The sequence below is a fragment of the Falco biarmicus genome, chromosome 2 (assembly GCF_023638135.1).
Source record: "Falco biarmicus isolate bFalBia1 chromosome 2, bFalBia1.pri, whole genome shotgun sequence".
Classification (NCBI taxonomy): Eukaryota; Metazoa; Chordata; class Aves; order Falconiformes; family Falconidae; genus Falco; species Falco biarmicus.
In genome coordinates this window covers 7,632,587-7,653,956 of record NC_079289.1, presented here as the reverse complement: position 1 = coordinate 7,653,956, position 21,370 = coordinate 7,632,587, and the positions used below count along the sequence as shown (strand labels likewise).

Below are 21,370 nucleotides of genomic sequence, written 5' to 3'. Positions count from 1 at the left end.
TTCTGCTGCTGTCATGGCATTTAAATATTTCTAGGTGGCTATCCAATGTTAGAAATCTCTGCTCGTCACTCATTACTTTTTTTTTTTTTTAATGATTACCTATTCCACAATGATAAACACTTTTAAGATAATAACTGTTTATCCAAATAGAAATATCCCTCTCTAAGTACCTCAGAAGTAAGGACACAGCAGAGAAGAAGAAAATGTGAGAGTTATTCTGTGAATGAAGAGAACACCAAAATAAGGAAGAGCCCTTCCTTAGCCCTCCTTACACCCCCAAAATAACTCAAGACCCAGCCTTTGCTCAGGAAATCCCAGCCTGGTGACAGCAAAGGGAGCACCATAGCATTCAGGCTGAGAGGCAGGTGGCACAGCAAAAAAGGACAGGAGCTGAACACCACCAGGTTTGGATTAGCTGGAGACGGGGCCGGGGTGTTATTTACACAGCAGAGATCAGTACAGCTGGGGTAAAGTCAGGAGCTGGTGCCAGAGGCATGAAGAAGGAGGTACTGAAGCGTTTGTATAAAAATACATATATATAGTATGTATTTGTGGGAGGAAAAGCTTCAGCTCAGAATTGGTTTTGCTTTTTCTTTAATTATACAGCATCCTACTTTAAATGCTTCCACCATACATTATAAACAATTCAGAGGAATACGGAATGTGTAGCCTCTAAATGTAGCTGCCCCTGCAAGCCAGCTCCCAGTAGAGGCAGTGACAGCAGAGCAGATTGCAGATCTGATGGCTCCTACACACTCAGCTCGTCCCATCGCTCTACAGCTAAAGCACAGCTCACAAACCGAGGGTAAATCACCAAGCAAAGAGATGGCGCACGCTGCCAAAACAACACATCAAAGCCCTCTCCTGAAGTTACTCCATTACCTATGATGGTATTTGTAAAAACAGGCCCTCCCTTTCCACAAAAGAATAACGCCCTGTTCTGTTCCCCACTGCTTTGTTACAAAGCCTCAGGGGTGTTTCAAGAGCTGACCAGTTGCACGGCACAGTAAAATACAAAGATGTGGTATCATGCGTGGACTATTAGCTTTATCATGGGTTAATTACCTTGAGGTGCAGCACCCACCCCAGAACTGTCATGCTTGTTCTATCTCTACATAACGTGGTCATGTTCTCCACCTCTCTGCTTCTCCCCCTTACTTGTAAAATGGGGATAACAGCTTTTCCCAACTCCTTCACAAGGGTCTTGTGACAACAAATCAATACCCCAAGACACTCAGACACTAAGGAAATACAGTAAAGTACCCAATGTAAGAGAGAAGAGATGGGCCTACCATGGGTTAGATAAATAGGTACTGTTAGAATGGCTGACAGGATGCATCTGAATCCATGATTAACGTTAAACACCTCAAACAAACATTTATACCTGTGACTTCATATAAGATGGTGATACTTGATGCAGAAAAGGCAGATGCCCACCCAGAAAACTTCCCTCAGGGACACCGGCCTGTAGAGATGTACATACAAGCTTCGTTCAGACATGGTGCAAGAGTCGTCAACAGAGCTGAGCTTGCATCCTTGGGTTTTGGCAAGGTTCAGACCCCAGGATGGGATGACACAACCTAGCTCTGCTTGCATGGACAGTTGAAGCTCTAGTTTTAAAGCCCCTGAAAACATAGGATATTCATACCTGTAATTCATAGTCTTCCTGGGACATAAAATATTTTATTAATTATACCGTTTACAGGCACTTTCCCATTTATATTTCTTGCTTCCTTAGAGCACCCAAAACAAAGCAAACAAATCCTAATTTGCATGACTGTTCCCAAGTGTAAAAAAACCAACAAACAAACAAACAAAAAAAAAAACCAGCAAAGAAATGAGTGTTCCACAGGAAAAAGTAATTTCTATCAGCCTTTGAATAAGCTTTTTATATTAATTTCTTCAGAAATGCCTGTGCAATGTCTCCCTGACATATAGGTTGCCCCAGTCCCAGGGCAGGATTCCCTGCTCATTTATAGTGGCATATGAGTGATACCAACAGGGTCAAGGGAGGTCCCCCAGGAACTTCATAGGAGACGTTCAGAACTTTTCAGGAATAAATCTTTGGAGAACACATTCACTAAGATGGCTGTTCACAGACATTTACGTGATAAAGAGAGACCTTTAGGTTTCTATAGCCTTGTAAGTGTAAATGACATCATACAGTATCTATGTGCTGAAGGAATAACAGGATTTGCAATCTAGAAGTACAAATGAAAATGTCACTAAAACATATGGTCCTTTATGGTTAAATAGATTTTTTTCAAAGTATTAAGGAAAAGGGTGGTTGGTATAATACACAGTTATGTGAGATGCTTGTAATACCTCTATGGCTTGGGCTGTCCCCAGATCCAATCCCGTATTCATTTGCATTTTGCCTGGAGGTCAGTGGCCGCTCTGCCTATCTGCACAAGGATGGCGATAATAAACTGCTTGGTTTGGGGAGCCTAGAAGGAAATTCTCGTAGCTGCTTTCTGACGTAGGTCAGCACTATTCCACAGACCTGTGCGACACTGAGAGAATCCCCTGGTGCGGGATACATCTTGGATTCACACACATGTATCAGAGGCAGTTGTCGAGGCCTCCTTTACTATTAATCAAGAGAAATGCACCCTTCAATAACCCAATCATACTGTAAAGATCAGTCTAAAGACAAACCGCACCTCGAAGGTGTTTATAGCACTCCAACGACATAAACCTGGACAGATTAATTTCCCTTTCAGCATTTCTATCAACACTGCCGAACAAGGCGTAGTTCCTATCTTTTGTCTTCCACAACTGCTTCAGCCACAGTTTCTTCTATAGATTTTTAGTGTCAGGCACAAGTCTCCTTGCTCACGTGCAGTTTCTAGATATCATCGTGGCATGAATTACCGAACCGTGAGTCACAGTCCTACTCTCCCACTTGAGTCCCACTTCACCTGTTGGTTACGTGCACATATACTTTTTTAATTTATACGATGAATGTGTTCAATTTCTTAAAAAAATTAAGTCACTGCCTCATTTTATGCTGCACCACATCTAAGAGAAAAATAATGGAAACAGCTTAGCCTACCTTACTGGGGACTAGAAATACTTCTAAGCAGTCATGAGAATTGTATTTGCTGGTTATTGAAGGGTGTAAATAAAGAATGGAGCTAACTTTGTTCTTGTGTATGTCACCATAAGGTCAGAATGTTCTAATTGCTGGTATTTGACCTTAGCATGGAATTTCCCATGTCAGGAAAGTGTGGCTTTTGGGTAGCAACATCCCCAAGACATAACTCTCAAGCTATGTAGATGTTATCAGAAAGACTGTACTCCAACAGTGCTTTTCCTCTGGGAATAATAAAAAATTAATGAATACTGTAGAATTTGGATGTGCACACTGTTTTTAAACTTCAGGGACACTGTCAAAATGTTGCCTGCTAAATCAGCACTCAAAACGGAATTTTACAATAGTGTCCAGAAGAGTATTAAGTTTTGTTTAAAATTTTCACTCATAAAACTCATGAGCTGCAATGATTTTAAGTAGTTGAATCTAGATTTGTTTTTCTATAAAAGTTTACCTTGAAGTAATTGGTGTCATAAAGATTAATACCAAGCTTCAACTTAAAGAAAATTTCTATAACCAAGTTAGAAATATTTTGTTTTAAGTTATGCACTGCTACACTTCTGTGACTGGGACTGCTTTAGAATCATCCTGGTGATTTCCATAAAACAAATAAAGCAATAAAGACAGCAAATATCCTATACATAATGTCTGCTTAATAAGATTACTCACTGTAAATAACTCATGCCAAACATTTCCTGATGATGTCAAGCAGCTACGTGGGTCAATCTGCAGGTGATGGGTTTGTACAACTTAATGTTTATCATACTAATTTTTTACTTGAATTGTCACCTTACCTTAAGGTTTTTTGAGCTGGTTTTGCAATTGTGAAACCCCTCCCTTGTTTCAGTGGGATCACATGAACTGAAACAGGAGGAAGGACCGCATATGCCATAAAATAAGTGTATATCTATATATAGATATATATATATCATTGTCAAGGGTCTATTAGCATTTTAAAAAATCTTCTCCCCCCTTTCTTCCCTACTCTTTGATGAAACAGTGGAGTAACTGGCTTCTTTTGCCCTATTTCTCTCAAAATTTGCTCCTGAGCCCTGCTGTTAACACACACTCTGCTAGCCTCTGTCTATCCAAGCATGAAGCGTTTGCTGCCCTGCTGGGATGTGCTGTGGTTTGCTGCTAATCCAACACTACCTTAGTCTAGCTGGAACTTTCCCCACTGAATCCTTAAATCAGATTACAGGAGAGATGTTGCAGCTCTCCAGCACCTTGAGCTACAGCCAACAGCAATAGGAACAGCATGTCTTTCCCCAGGGAAGGCTGGGGAGGGGTGGTGTAAGTGAGAAGGAAGCATCAGAGAGCTGTCCGAAGGGAAGGGGGATTTACGTGGCTGTTCTAAAAAGCAGCTCCGTAGCTGGCGGTCGGTGGCAGGCTCAGCAGCACAGGGTGCAGGCAGCCTTTTTAAAAGCTAAAGATGTGGAGAGTCAACTGTCTTGAGTGCTGGGCAAGGAGGGGTACGGGAGGCTTTGGAATGAAGACCTGCAGGAATATAGCGACCCAGCAGAAACATGCAAGGCGTTACTTTAATACCTCCTTTAAAAATAAAGCTGAGGTTTAGCACTAAAAATTTTCCATTACCATCAGCACCAAGGTGAAAGATAGAAGAACAGAGCATTGTATTAATAGCTCAGTTTTCAAATATTTCACGTTAGCCACAAAAAAACATTCCCCACCACCCGGATTGTCTGTAGAATTTATTAGCCAACCAGGTTTTAACAGAAAAAGACTTAAAGCTTAGAAAAAGAGAGAAAGAGCCCCTGCAAAAGGCACTTTCTGGAGTGCAGAGCTATTTTTTTATTTTATAGAGCACATCCACACAGGAGAGGAAGGGACATCGTTACCAGGCACAACGCAAAGTCCTGGGAGAGAGCGGAGTCTAGCCAAACAGAGCCATTTATTTGGTTTGTGTTTAAAGAGAGCAAGATTTATTTCAGAAACAATTCTTCCAGGCTCATAGCCTTAAAACACAAAGGAGAATATGCATGTTTCAATATGTTTCTGCCTGGCTCCATTGCACAAAATCATGTCAGAACATTCTTACATAAAGAACAACCACCAGAACTAACATGCAGTCATTTTCCAAAAGTATGGATTTCTTTAAAACAGCTGCAAAGTGAGTCTGAATACAAAAACCTTGATTAGTTTGAACCAGGAATGTTTACGGGTTCACTCCCAGATCAAACTAAATTCAGATATTGTGCAGGGCATTAGTGCATTCCTGTCCTTCCAGTGTTCCAAATAAACTGGGAAAAGAGAAAGCCAGAGTAACTTTATCATCTATGCACTGATGTATCCCACATAAACAGAGCGATAATATCCTGCACGTGTATGTAGGTTCAAAGGGGAGTGACTTTTGCTGGTTTTGTGTTATGGATGTAGGTAAATCGAGGGGCAGAAAGACTGAAGGGTCAGCTGCAAAGCAGGCTGGCAGCCAAAACTTGCACTAAATTTCCACAGAACGTGGCACCTATGTAAAGGTGTAGCCTGTGAGCTATTGCAGCATGCACAGCTGCTGCATCTCCCCTGTGAGGACCCTTGCTTAGGTTCTCCTACCCTTGAAGTCACTGTCCCCTTCTTCACATCGTGGGGACAGCTGAGGCTGAATGAGGCTCTGCTCAGGGCATGCACCACATCCTTTTGCCTTTTGTGCCCATGCCCTTTACTACTCTCTCTTGCTGCTTCTCAGCTGCAGATGACTCCCCAAAAGGGGATCTTTCAGTGGAAGGGGCCCAGGACAGCGGGCCCAGGAGCTCCGCTGAGATTGCAGCAGGGAAAAGCAGAGGGATCCCATTAATGCTGCAGGGTGAGATAAGGTGAATGTTTGTGCTGAATGTCAAGCTCAAGAAAAGCTGTCAACGGTGCCGGAAGAAAAGACAGCCCCAAATGTTTTTGCAACGCAGGTGCAGCCTCTGATACTTCATTATCTTTGCATAATGGGGATCTAGCTAGTGAGCCACCCCAGCGACAGGAAGGTTTAGTATGCTAAAGAGCAGTACAGTGAACTCCTTTTGGAGTATTTCATAAGCAAACGCTACAAATCCTTCGGAAGACATGACTAAAAGTGCAAGTGCAGACAAAGCCACCCTTAGGTAATTCCCTTGATTAAAACTCTCAGACTTCAAATGAATCTAATTAAGGACATTGTGAAGGCAGTATTCACTTATGTCCTCTTTTGCAGATGGTGAGTTGCCAAACAGAATTGAGAATCTTAATTGCAAGAATCATCAGCAAATTCAAAAAGGATGGTAAATTAGGGACTGCAAAAGTCAGACTGTTACATAACAGCCATGCTGCCAGCGCTCCTGGTTCTTGCATTAGATGGGAAAGGCACACCCAAGAGAGGACACCATGCTTTTTCTAAAAACTGCTGGGAAAGGAGAGTAAAACCTAGCCCAGACTCATGCCATCCCGAGTGAGAGCCAGCAAAACTGATGAAAGAGGATATCCTTTCTCCCAGATTGTTTTTCCTTTAGTATTTGACAGTGTTTCCTATGTCACTGTTTAGAGGCATCTGAATGCCCGCTATGATCACCTAATAGAGCTGTCACAACTGGCCACATCCCTGCTCTTTTTTTTTTTTTTTTTTTTTTTAATCTTTCAAGCTTTTCATAGCAGGCAATATGCTTTGATGCATCACTGGAAATTTTCATCTCATTAATCAGCTATCAAAATGCTGACATTTCACAGATATTCGTCTCAGATAAAAGCAAGGCAGTTAAAAGATACTTCTGAAATCAGATGGAGAAAACATTGACTACCTAGATGTTCATTTCCGTCTGTTTTAATTTCCCCCAACTGTCTGCATTAGTCTCCCAAGAAAAGAAATCTACTGAAGTAGGGTAAAAAATGCTTATAAATATCTGATACAGATAGAGTAGGCAGAAAAATCTGTTTGGCTGCATAGAAAATGGTTTGATAAAAAAGAAGCAGGAGGTACTTGGGAATTACAACTTATTTGTTTGGTAGTGTTGAGCTCCTTCACTATGTTCAACTTTTATAATCAAGCAAAATATAGATGAAAGCAAGCTCCAAGCAGGCAATTACCTCAAGGACCACATATTGTACTCTACAATCAAAAAACATAGCAGCTAAGTGTACAGCTGAACTGTATTCTAATAGTAAGTTGGGGTTTTTTTCTCCATAGAATCATCAAATGGGTCGGGTTGGAAAAGACCTTTAAACATCTGCTCTGCTGTGGGCAGGGACACTTTCCACTAGATCAGGTGGTTCAAAGCCTCACCTAACCTGACCTTGAACATTTCCAGTGATGGGACATCTACAGCTTCTCTGGGCAACCTGTGCCAGTGTTTCACCACCCTCATCATAAAAAAATTTCTTCCTTCTGTCCAACGTAAACCTACCATCTTTCAGTTTAAAGCCATTACCCCTTGTCCTATTGTAGCTGGTCCTATTAAAAAGTCTCTCTCCATCTTTCTCATAAGCCCCCTTTAAATATTGAAAGGATGCAGTAAGATCTCCCTGGAGCCTTCTCTTCTCCAGGGTGGATAACCCCAACTCTCTCAGCCTGTCCTCACAGGAGAGGTACTCCACCCCTCTGATCATTTTTGTGTCGCTCCTCTGGACCTACTCCAACAGGTCCATGTCTTTCCTGTACTGAGAACTCCAGAGCTGAATGCAGTACTCCAGGTGGGGTCTCACCAGAGCAGAGTAGAGGGGCACAATCACCTTCCTCAGCCTGCTGGCCAGGCTTCTTTAGATGCATCACAGGATACAGTTGCATCTCTGGTCTGCATGTGCATATTGCCATCTCATGTCCAATGTTTTATCCACCAGTATCTCCAAGCCTTTCTCCTCAGGGATGCTCTTAATCCATTCATCCCACAGTCTGTACTGATAGTGGTGATTCTCTTGACCCAGGTGCCGAACCTTGCACTTGGCCTTGTTGAACTTCATGAGGTTCACACAAGCTCACTCCTCCAGCCTCTTAAGGTCCCCTCTAGATAACTCCCTTTCCCTTTAGTGTATCAACCACACCACTCAGCTTGGTGGCATCTGAAAATTTGCTGAGGGTGCAGGCAGTCCCACTATGCTGTTGGTTAAGATATTAACTAGTATTAGTCCCAGAACCAGTTTCCACTCTAACAGTTTAAAAATTACACTTATTGCAGTTATTCTGACCTTAGACCAATTCTAGTCCTAACAAAGACAACAAAGCTCCATCCTCAGTTTACCATTTTTTGAGACAAGACAGAAGTTTGCAAGATAGCAGGTCTATAGATATTACCTATGCATGCATAACCTGGCATAACAAGAGACAAATAATGCTCACGCCAAATGCTTTTAATTTTGTTGGTTTAAGAAACAGATATCCTAAAACATTAAAGCCACTATATGAAAATTCAGGTCTTGATGTTAGTGGAAATCATTGAGTGCAACTGTTTGTGACTCACTACAAACGCCCAGCACACTTCCATTTCTCAAAGTACCACACTACCGTGTTTGTGCTCATGCTGCAACACCTTTTAATATAAACAAAAACAAGACCACATCGCAATGTCAATCCAAAGGCTCTGAGAATGGAAACTAATAATTAAGAAGAGTTAGTTACTGGATTAGATCCTCACCTGGCAAAAAACTGTTTAGCTCAACTGTTCAATCAATACTTGTAAATGAGTCTATTTTAATACAGACCAACAATGATATAATTAATTTTAGCATATTATAAGGACAACCAAAACCACAGTGTTTACAATCACTGGCAAGATTAACAGGAGACCAAGGGAGAGTGAAAACTTGGATTTGTTTCTCATTCATATACTCACAAAAGGTGACAAGTTGATAGCTGTGGACCAACATCATGCTGTGGTCCAGAGCCACATAAAATGTCAACTCAATCCTGCCAGTTTCTCAGCTGAGATAAATCATCACAGCTCTATTTTTCAGCCCTCTTAACTTCCAGCATCCAAGGATTTGGCTCTATCCACAATGTATGTTCAGACAAGTTATAAATCAATGCATTGTCAACTTGACCGCAGTTTCTTTTTTCTCTTCAAATATTACTACATCTTTGATAGTTAAAAGCAAATCTCATTGAAGTCATCTAATTGGCAAGAGGAGGAAAGCATTTACAAAGGTCATTTCCTATAAACACAGCAGATTAAAGTTCACTCGCTGCCCATCATCCCAAACGTTGCCGTTACCTACACTGGGCAAATTTTCCCAGCTATGGAATCATCAATATTTCTTTCTTCATGAGAATGTGAAAAAGATGCCTCTCCTCCTCACTGTGTCACCACCTGGGTCTGGGAACAGCCTGGTGCTTTAAGCATCAGCTGTTTCTGGCAGACCCTGCAGCAGCTTATGAATGAATTTCCATAAACTGTGTCCACGACCAGGCAAAACTAGCAGGCTCCAGTCATCGCACTCAGCGGGAGCCCAGAGTTACAGCCATCGACAGCAGCTCCACACTTCTCTGAGCTGGACACCACCAAGAACCAGACCATGCTTGCCACTTATCCCCATTGCCCCATGTGGAATGAAATACATTCCTGAAGAGCCTGAACTTCTGCAGAAGCCCTGCTAAGCCACTACCCAACATTTCAACAGCTCCTGATTCCCAAGGAGTTTGGTCTGACCTTAGGACTCATTCCTGTTCTTTCCCAAGTGCACTGAGTATGGAAATTCTACCAACAGGGCTGCTCCAAACACAGACCTACCATTCAGTCTCTCAAATCTTTGTATTAAAAGGCTCAAACTTACAGTAGAGTGCTGAATGGGTATCCAGGCAGGTGTTTCGACTGAGCATTTGTGGGATGGGCATCTGCCATGGCTTTGCTGCAAATAAGTGAAAATTGCATTATACATAACACAGTACGTGCTGCAGTCGCTGCGCGCAACAGGCTCCATTCCAGATGGAGCACCTAGGAGTTTGCTAGTGTTCATTACACCTCACAAAGTAATTCTCCACTGTCACATATGAAAAAAAAATATCTGCACATCTCAGGACCAGAAGGCCTCAACAGTTACCCATTAATTTTGCTTTGAAGTTCTTAGTTATGTCAGTGAACATATCCTTCATCTGCTCTGAACCCCAAGCACATGCCATCTAGCTTTCCCCCATCCTGGAGCATTCAGAGAATAGCAGAGCTTTAGGCAGGAGATAGAGATTGGCTTCCTCCACCACCACCACCACCACCCCCATTTCACGACAGGCTGCATTTTTCCATTATGTCCTCTTTGAACCAGAGATAGCTGCAGCCTGGATCACCCCAGGGCTATTTTCCAGAAGTCTTTCCCAAATTTGTAGGGTGTGTTTCTATGCTGAGCAGAACACTCTGCTTGCTCTCAGGATTAGCCAGATGTGGAGCAAGTACCCAAGGCTCCTGCAGTTCCCTGAAACTTTGTTCCACGTGGCAGTGCAAGATGCAATCATCAGGCCTTCGGGCTGATCTTCCTGCAATTTCCCTCGAATTTGTGGTGATTCAATTACATTTTAGCAAAGGTTTGGAGCCCATCAGAGTGAATTGCACAGCAGATTGGGTCAGAGTCCCTGAAGAAAAGTTCAAAATAAATTCTGGTGTCTGCCACCATTACTCTCAGCATTTCATGTAAGAGTCAAATGATTATTTATCTCCTTGAATTGGAGGGCTCTTGTAATCATGCCTGTTCCCAAAACTGTAAATAATGTAGAGGGGAAAAAAAAAAAAAAAAAGCTTCCTACCTTTTATTTTCATTTAGGCCAGATATATCACAACCAACTACATTACACCTTTCTTTTCCCCATGCTGAGAGCAAAGGAGAGCAACCTCTGCAAACACTAGTGATCAAGGCTTCACACAATTTTCAATTTTGAGTCTGATTTAAGAATATTAACTAACAAAGTGCTATTAGTGCTTTGTTCTTTATCTCCAAAATGTAAATATTTGTAAAGCATTGCAATACTAAATACTTATGTAAGTTAAAAAAAAAAAAAAAGGAAAAACTGTGTATATCCGTTTCAGCTTTATATTCCCCAGACCTTAAAAAACTGGTTATCTTTTATATTTTCACTTAGACAGCTTTAAGGAATATTCAGAAAAACAGCTAGCAAGCAAGAAGCATTGTACCTTTAGATGAAAGTTTAGAAAGTCTTGCTTAAAAGGATTTGAAAAAGTCACTGCTATCATGGCAGCAATATCCTGTGGTTGTGTGTTATCTCCTGTAAGGAAGGGATGAATGCAACAGCAAACTATGTAATCCTATCAAAATAAAAAAAAAAAAAACCTATAAATTGATTTTGATCAAAAGACTGCACTGGTAATTATTTTTTCCTTTCTTTAACAATTGTACGTCTTCAGTCTTTAATCCCAGGCAAGATAAAGGCAAGAAAATGACCAATTTGCTTTGAATAGGAAACATTTTCCTGACTGAAAAGCCTGATCTTACAAACTCACGTAACCATGTATAACACGTTTGTCAGGAGGCTCCTCAAGAAGACTCCTCACTTTCTTAAAAATGATGTATCTCCAACGTAAAAGCTCCTGATCTCATAGCAGGAGGGGCTAACCCTCTGCAAGTATTCTTGACTTTGAAATTCACACCAAAACTGCCCCAAGGCCCAGGATCATGTGAGACACGCTGCATATTCCAAGGCTGGAAAGACGGAGGTAATTTTTATTTAATTACTCCATAATTAAATTGCTTGTAGGCAGCAGTTCTCCAGAGATCCCAATTTCTCAGCACAAGGGCTGGGCTGATCATTCATCTGGGCTGTAGGGTGACTGGCAGCTTGGACCTTCACAGCTGGATAGTTGAATTACTGCGCTGATAATATGACATTGCACCGATACTGTCTGAGAAGTACATGTAGTTCAAGGGCAAGGACTGAACACTTTTGTCCTACAGGTTTTTGGGGATTTGGGGTCGGATTTATTTTTCTTTTTAATTACAGTTAATTTCATATTTGAATGATCGCTACTTTTTGCATTGTTGTATAAAATGCAACATTTTTCATACCTGTCATAACTTACACCCTCACCTAACTGAAACAGTTCTAAGAAATAAGGTTGTATATCAACTGCTGGTAATGATTTTCTTTATAAAAGATTCTTTTTTTGGAAAAAAAAAAAAACCAGCCAAAAACTCCAACAAGTTGCACCTAGAGACATCAACTAAAAGAAAAATCACCTAAAAGGTCAACACTACATAAAGTATTCTGCAAGCACTGACAATACTAGTAAGCATTGGACTGTAAAAGGAATTAATTCCATTTGATTATTACTGCTAACATTTTCCCCAGCTTAGAAGTTTGGTGAGCTTAAGGACTGTAGACCCTGCTCCACCACTACACTGAAAAGTGATGGAAATCTATCATTTGAAATCATCTTTCTTCAGACAGCCTTCAAGGGAGGACAGAATTACCTGTAGTTTACTTTTCATGTTTACTAATGTTTATATGCAAAAAGAACATGTCTTGCCTTACTCTTTGCAAGAATATGTTCCAATAAGCATTGTCCATCTGAAATGGAAACAGAGAGGCTGTTTTTCCTTAGCTTATGAATGAGTGATTTCCACAGCCTTGTTTTACTCCCTTTCCTTGAGGATGCCCAGCCTCCTGCACTAAGCTTCACCCTTGAGGCAGCTCCAATGTAGTGATAGACACAGCTATCCAGGCGTAGGCTTTATCACAGCTTCATGCAATCAAAGCCTTCAAAATATGCAATAAGATCTTCAGCTTGTGTAATTTTGGTATAAGGAGACCTTGGGACACAAAAAAAAATAATGCCATCCTCAGCGCTGAATTCAGCACCAGTCACAGCTTCTTTTCTGGGCTGATGCTTTAAGTCCTTCAGAAATTGCATAACAATAATACAGTCAGGAAGCAATGAAGTGATGACCAAAGTCACAGAGTTGCTAACCTCCTAGTCAGTTAGAGTGCAATTCGTTCTCTGGAGGCACTGTTATGTGCAATCTCCAAACCAATAGGTTTATCAAGCATCAAGAAATGCGGACCTCATAGGTAACCAGGAAACAGAGAAGCACCAACTTCAGAAGTCAAAACCAAGGCTGCCAGCCCTTCAGAGTCTTTGCACAACATCTACCTTCCTAGCATGCAACCTTTAAGCCAGCTTCTTTCCTGCCTGCTTTTCTCAGTCAGGTGTTGAAATAACTGACTGCTGTTAGCCCTGGTTAGAAGCATCAGTATAAGGTATCCTGCAGATATGTTAATATTATGCAGAGCAGTAGCATCAATGTCCACTGCAATATTGCAGTGGGAAATACTGCATCTTGAATATTGAATGAGAAGGTGAGAGCTTTGTGGCATTGCACAAGAGAGGATTCAGGCGGCAGAGACACAGCTGCACATCAGCACGCTCTGGGTAAGACTGCAAGGAAGGATTCCTCTTTTGTGTTGTGTGGTCAACCATAGTGACTGCTAAGGGTGTTTGGAGGACTTTAAGTGTGAGTACGTATAGCTTATTGCCATTTTCTCATAGGCAGGGGGAGATTATATATGTATATATATATATATTCAATACCAAATTTGGATGGCCAAATATTGCCTAAAGTGACTGTGGCTGCAGACACCCTTGGAGGCAGATTTTAGCTCTGCAGGAAGATGGCACAAAATCCGGAGAGGCTGTTTAGGAATATTTTATCTGCTAAAAGTTCAGGGCTCACTGAATTGGAGCACTCTTTCAGATCTGCCTTAATATTCTTTCTCAGAGAAGATATTGGTGATCAGTGTCAAAAGCAGTTACAGGTGGGATTCCATTTGTATCCTCTAGAATGGCCAAGAGTGCGGCTTGCAGATTATATACAAGTCCTTGCATGAGGTTTCCAGTAGCAAAAGAGTTGGCTGAAGTCCATATTTACGTATGTATGAATGTAAGTATGAAGAACATACTTAGCTACTCCTACACTTCCTTGCAATTTATCTTCTCTGAGGCAGACAATTCTCTGGAGAAATGAAAATTATATATCTCAACTAGAGGTCTCAGGCTGGGTAAAATATAATCATGTACTGGCCATACCTGTGACCTAATGTTTCATTCATAAATGACCATCCCCTTCTTCTCGACTGCACACATCCTCTCATTTTGCAGAAGTCTTGCATCAGGTGAAGGGGGACAGAAGAAAATTTGTGTGGTAGTAGCAAACAGACTAACCCACCAAAGAAATACATGTTTATGTTGAGGCTGCATGCCAGGAGACACATCTTTTGCACTTTTAGGGGCCTATGGGACCTTGCAAAGAATCCGTCAGGTCAGCTCTGGTTATGTGAAATGTATAAAAATGCAGGTCACCTTGGCACTAGGAAATTATCCTCACACCTCCAACCAGGCCCCTTGAATATTGGAGAAGGGTCCTGCTAAGGATGTATAGCTCTGCCATCATTCAGCAGCACTATCATTAAGTGAGCCAGGATCAGGCTCTCTGGTTTTCTTTTTCTGGCTGAGTATCTTCCACCTTTCCTTACATCTGCAGCTCTCCACTGCTGCGCACTAGTATTAAGCCCCAACCATATCTGCCTGAGCAGTTAATTGAACATTTTCTCAGTTTATAGAGCTGTTCATAGATTTATGAAACAAATCACCCTTCTCCTTTCACAGTTAAAACCAACCTCAATAAAGACATCTCCCTAAGATCAGCAAATTATAATCTAATGAAATCCATTGAAAATTTCAGTTGCACTAAACAAGGTCAATGCTTGGAAGAAACGAAACGTCACTCAGAAATGGAGATCAAAGTAATTCTTTTCCGTTCCTGCTGCTGCCATAGAGACCAAGGGAGGGGGACGAGGGGGAAGAAGAGATTTAACAGACTTAATTCTTCCTGAAATTTATAATTAACTACAAGGGAAAAGGGACAATTACCATATTTCTAAAGAATAAAGGAGAAAAAAGTTGAGCTTTTGACAAGATATAATTACAAGACATTACATATGCAGTGCGCATTGGTTTGTTCTGTGTAATTTTCTTGAGACTCCCCCCAAAAAATGGGTTTTTTTTTTCCAGAAAAGACAACATGTGTCTCATCAGTTTACATTCATAATGTTTGAAATCCAAAAGCTAGAGGCTCACAATAATTGTTCCAAAATTTAACATTGGTAAATAAAGATTTGAAATAAATACTTAGATACACTCCCCATCTGTCAAACATCTCTAAGTATGTTCTCCAGCTAAGAGAAATGGGAATCAATGAAAAGGATCTTCCCACTCTTCTAAGACTGTGCAGTTTAGCTAGCGGCCAGCCCATAGTCATCGAAGACGTCCTCAAGTACCACTTCAGAAGAGAGTTTACTAAATCACATGTAAATTGCATGGATTCAGCACTATTACACTTTTAGGGTCTGGCAGGAAAACACCACAGTTTGAAGTGCTCATCAGCACCTAATAATGACTATAGAAAAAAAGATTTTGATTTTAGCTAAATGTGAATCTCTGGAGGGAAAATCATTATGTTTCCTTTGTCTCAGGTTTGTTATAGCCAGGAAATTCAGCACAAAAAATGTAGCTATGCAGTTTATGATTTCAAACTGTAATGATTCAAAGCCTGAAGTCTTGCAAAGAAAAAACAACAAATGTTGCCCAGATCTATTAACAACGTGTGGGCACATAGAAATGTGGTTGTTTTTTTTTTGTTTCAAATCCAGCTAAATTTAAATCGGGTCCTCATGTAGCATAGCTCTCTACAGCTCTGCTGGTTTTAGGAAGGCTATAATAGTCTACAACACCTGAGGCATGGGTTCAACCTCAATATTTATACCTAGCTTTATAATTTCCTTATTTTGAGACTGACTTTACAGCCCCCCAGACACATACAGCTGATCTTGTGTCCCACAAAATAAATTGAACCTCATTCTCTGAGTAGATAACTTCTTAAAACTCTATATTGAGGTTTTTTTCAGATTAACACAATATAAGGGGGGATGGGACAATAAAGACCCATTTTCTTCAGTAAGGCCTATTATTTCAGCATAAATAAGTATTTTAAGTGTGACCTATTTGCATTGGCATCAGGCCACCGTAATCAATAATCCAACTTAACTTCATAGTGGATTCACCTCTGCAAAGTAAGACCAACAGCTGGCATACAGTGTGCAGACCTGGTCACCCCCTGCAGCCGATGACCTGATCTGATTTACCATCCTGCCCTTCTGAGAGCATCTTGGGACTGGTTTTGCTGCTGCTCTAAATTAGAGAGGCTGGAACAATAAGGTCACTCCAGTGGTGCCACCTCCACATTTTTCTATTCTTCAGCCAGATTCTAAAACCACCCTTGAAATCAGGGTTGGCACTGCGAGCCAGCTGTGTTGGCTAAATACTGAATGAGGGTTTCCCTCTCACTTGAGGAATCCACAGCATCCTACTGGGACACAAGGCCAGCCCCTACCTTTCCCAAGGATGGCACACTATCGAGAGGGATTTATAACGGTACGCTTAATGTGGACTGGTAGTTTCAAAGTCAACTAGCCAAGCCACAGCTACTCCTCACTCACAGTCCAGAGATGCTACTGAGGAGGATGAGCTTTGAATTTTGCCTTGTCTTCCATGTTGGGACTATGGGAAAAGGAGAGCTAATGCTGACAAAAGAACAAGGTGCAAATTTTACAGCTCTTCTCTGCTTTAGTTAGTCTTAACTTCATGCTGCAAAGTGGCATGATAGTGTGTGGAATGGGAGAGACCTACAGAAGAGTCACACCACACCCAGGGGTCTAAGCCAGATGTTGGTCCCGCACTTGACCACAGTGGCTTCTCATTTTCCATGATCGCTGCACATATTGAGACTTCTGCTTACGCATCTATCATAGTTTTGCCTTAAGTGCATAGAGTGGTGTCCCCTGCTCCAAATATACTGCCAGATGAGCAGAAGAAAATAGGATAGACAGATGGTACTGGCTCCTGGCAAACTTGCCAGTCAGAATTGTACACGTTCAGCCTTGGTATGAGCTAACAGCATAAACAAGCACATCATCCTGCTTCCCAGCGCCATTACAAACCAGGTGCTTTTTTTTTCCCTTCCATCTTTATTTCCTTCTTTTAAACACTTGAACTAGATCTTTAGAAAAGGTGCTGGACAGACAGCCATGAAATGTGAGATATTGTTAATTTACCAAACTTGACTAACACATACTTAAATAAATAAAAAGCTAAAACCAAAACACCAAACTTCTTCACTAATGGAATGAACTGAGTCTTTCATTAACTCTAAAAAAAACCGCCACCAAAACACAAACAAACAAGCCACATCTACAAGATCTTTTTCCCCATTCACATGAATAATCATATTTACATTTAACTGTCTCTTCCTACATTGGCCAGTGGCAATGGAACCTGGGTAGTGAGTGATCTGGCTTAAACCACTACAGAGTTAAGTGGAAGCTGGCAACAAGAATCTCTAAGAAGGAACAACTGTTGCAGAATTTTCAATATTTTGATGATGGACATTTATTTTTGTAGCTAACAAAACTTAAGAGACCAAGCTGGGCATTCTCCCTAGGTCTGAAGGTGGCCAGTTCTCTGGTTTACAAGCTGGAGAACACTGAACTTGGGAGCCCTGCAAATAACGGCAGGTGGGTTAGGTTTGCATAAATGAGGATTATTTCATTTGGTGTCAAGTCTTTGTGTATTTCTTTGCAAGCTCTTCTCAGAACACAGCAGCTTTCAGGTGATAGAACCCAGGATTTAAAGCAAATCTCAAAATATCGCTTCCAAACAGAAGAAGAGGTGACACCAGGGGCAAACAACATGGATAGTTCTTAGGGCCATAACAAATGTTAAGGATAATAAAACATTAGACTGGATTGCTCAGGAAGTTTTAAAATCTTTATTCAAGGAGAAGGTCTTTAGCTAGCCCTGCTTGTGACAGAGGTACCACATTTAAAAGAGGGAGATTAAAATATATTAAAAAAAAAAAAAAAGAAAAAGAAAAACTGATTTTAATTTCCCTTCATTGGTCTTGTGGGTTTTAAAACTTTAGAGTTTCCACTGCTGAGCTCTCCTTTGTAGCAACAAGGGCCAGAAAGCTTTTGAGTTGGTCTGGTGGTTTTGGGTTTTTTTTTCTAGGAAAAGCTGATCATCTTTTCTAAGCCACCTGACACCAAGAACTCAGGGTTTCAGTGAAGCAACCCCTGTTATATTGAGCCTTGTCAGGCAACACAGAACTATCTATTTTCTTTTTCAGCAGAAGCAGCTACTGTTGTATTCATAATTCTGTAAAAGGCAGAAGGATGGAAGAAGAGCCCACAGCTAGGGGAGAGGACAGCATGTGGCCTCTGACTCTTGGGAGGCACAGTGGGAATGTTCTTCCTTTTCAAAAACTCCTGGTGCTCCCGCTGGGATGGAGTCTTGACCTAAGCTTTTATTTATACTGAATTCTTCCTAATGATAAAATAATTCCACAAATAACATGTCTTATGTGACAGTAAAAGAAAGAAGCTATGCTGGAAACATTATCGATCAAAATAAACTAGGAGACCCTAAGTAGTCCTCCTTGACTGATTCAGCGTTTCCCAAGTCCTGGGTTCAGAAACGCATGGAAACATCGAGGAAATAAAAAAGGAGAGGAAGAATTTGTACAAATTAATGCCTTAAATCTTTCTAAAACATAGCTTACATTTTGGCTGAAAAAATGTCAGTAGCATTTAAGATTTGGCAAGGTACATCAGAAATTAATTTTATTAGATGGCATCTTTCACCACACAGATCCAAAGCGGGGTCTTCAGATCCATTGTACGTAATCTACAAGGGCATATTCACTCCACCACCACATCTATGTCATTTTCTATGGACTGGAAACACTGAAAATTCAAGAGTAAATTTAATGACTACATATTAAAAATGTCAACTTCTTTAAATGTTCACATTTTGTAGTTTAAATAGCATTCATCTTTTCCTCCCTTTTGACTTTTTATAAGATCTGAAGAATAAAACTGATGTATTTACTCGCTCTTGACATTAAGATCCACTTTTCCAAGAATGACAATGGCAATTATTTGAGCAAATCAGACAAATTGATATTCAAATAAGGACAATTATCACATCTTAGGGCAAAACTGATCATACGCTGCTCTGCAGAATTCATACTTATTGAAATTAATTTTTGAAAATCTCAGATGTTCTGAAAAAAGTCTGCTTTTATTGTATTGGTGACAATTGGCATAAACAGATGCTATAATTTTTTTTTAAGTTTAAAGGGAGTAGATTTACTCCAATGCATAATAAAGCATGTAAGAGTAGATCAATCAATACAATAAAACATCACTGGTGCAGCTGGTTAAATATGGTACCAAACAAGATGAGGAAATCAGCTGTAGTTCATCTGGCTTCAAGCCTTTGCAAGATGAAAGTGTCCTGAAACTAGATTTTTTCCATTATTCAGCTCAATTACATATGATGATATGGTCTTCCCATACGCATCCAAATAGCAGGTCACCTACAATTGACAATCCTATCTCATTGCAACATCAAAGTTGGCAGGAAAGACTGAATATCTGGAGCTGAATATCTGAAGCTCATACGCTTGACTTTCCGATCATTTCAGCCATTTAGCGGTGGATTCAAGAGACAGAAAAGCTGGAAGGAAAAATACTGCGTGTCAATGGCGTTGGGAGCCCTGCTCAGAGCAACAGCAGTGAGGTGATGGTGAGTCTACGTTTGTCATTGCCCAAAAGGCCCTGGGAAAAGGTTACAGTGGAAACTTCCATCACCATTTCATAAAATAAATAAAGCAGTGTCTCCAGATATATATATAAAAAAGCACTGGGCCATGTTCTTCTCCCAGTTGTACCATCTTAAAAGTAGACTTACTCCGCTGTCCCATCCGGTTACTACACACCTCCTTGCCAAACTCTCACGGCCAAGGATGGCTGCAGTTGCAGGTCCCCACTGCACCACCGGACATCCAGAAGTAAGTCTGACTGCAGCTTTGTTATTCAACCTTCCTGCTTATTTTCAATCGGAAAGCAACATCTGGGAGTGTGAATCAGATGTTTAGCATGATCCTGCAGCTTTGTTCAGCGGTGCTGCACCACCGCTTATAAGTGCTTTGCATTGACATTGCATCAATGGGTACCCGCAGGCACCTACGCGCTGCTCCAGGGCAGGTTAAGAATGTAGTCTCAGATTCAGCACGGTTTGTGGGAGCAGAAGGACCTGAAAAGAACAGGAGGTAAATGAGGCCACAGAATCTGTGGCCTCATTCACCTCCTGTTCTTTCCCCATATGGGTTTCTCCACCAGCAAGATGGGAACGACAGCTCACATCTGTTTCTGCAGCTCCACTGCACTCCCTGCTCTTTTGCGGCAGCCACCCACCACCCTTTGCTCAGCCCATGGGTGCCTGGGGGTTCTCCTTCTGCCCTTCTCTGTATCATGAAGGGGGGACCTCGTCTTGCATGGCCCTGACACAAAAAACGGCAGTGCTAACCATTGGTTTGCCTTACCATTTACGCAGCCTTCAGGTGTTGTGGCTACCCCAGACATTTTGCAAGACCCATGGAAATGCTGCAAGTCAACAATAAACCAGAACAGAAAGCAACTGTGCTGAACCCCAATGCCTGAGCTTCCCCTAATAACTGCTTCTTATAAATACTATCACCATGTGCAAACGCAGTTGGAAACACGCAGTGAGCCGCCTGCCCTGTAGCAACAGGGAGGGAGGTCCCCAATTATCTCCCTGTCATCTAACATTAAGTTGGTTTGCTAAGTTTGAGGACATCTCAAGGAATTGTTCAGTTTATCCCTAACCAAGATCTTTAAGCCGGGAAGCGTCCTTAACCCTAAATCCTGCCGGTGGTGTTGTGAGTAAAAAAATGTTTACATGCACGTTTGGAAAGAATTATTGAGAAGCACCGTTCCCAAACAGCCAGGATAGATCTAACACCAGGACAAGAGTGCTGAACTGGGACCAAAGTATTCTTATTTTTTCAGGCCTAAAGATGCAAAAGTAAGCTATGTTTTTCCCCCCAAAAAGCCACAATAAGCCACAAGAAACTTGCATCTCTCCAATCAGAAACATCATGACTACCTAAACTACGTCTGATTGGCCTCTTTAAAATCCCAGGACCCATATAATGCCCCCTTTTTTTTCATATTCTTTAGTTTACAGAATAAACTGATAAACTGAGAAAATATGTGCATTATACCACGTATTCTGGAAGTGCTCTAGTAGCTAGAGATATTAATAGACACAAGCATAGGCTAAGATAAAATATGAAATAATTTTCCTTTTGCTAGTAAAAATAAGTAAATTACATATCATTTAGGAAGTGATATAGAGACGAACTGCATAATCCACAGAAAAAGAGAACAAAATG

General features: G+C 41.1%; 1 protein-coding gene across 11 annotated transcripts in view; it reads right to left on the bottom strand.

Annotated features, from left to right (window-relative positions):
* Positions 1-21,370, bottom strand: part of DLG2 (discs large MAGUK scaffold protein 2) — a 1,040,391-nt gene that overhangs the window by 865,197 nt on the left and 153,824 nt on the right. For 2 of the 11 annotated variants that reach the window (XM_056327231.1, XM_056327233.1), the window contains exon 2: positions 9,833-9,907. The exons of the other annotated variants lie outside the window; for them this stretch is intronic. In XM_056327231.1, coding sequence (XP_056183206.1) covers positions 9,833-9,907 — 75 coding nt within the window. The remainder of the gene's footprint in view (positions 1-9,832; positions 9,908-21,370) is intronic. 11 annotated transcript variants of the gene reach the window in all.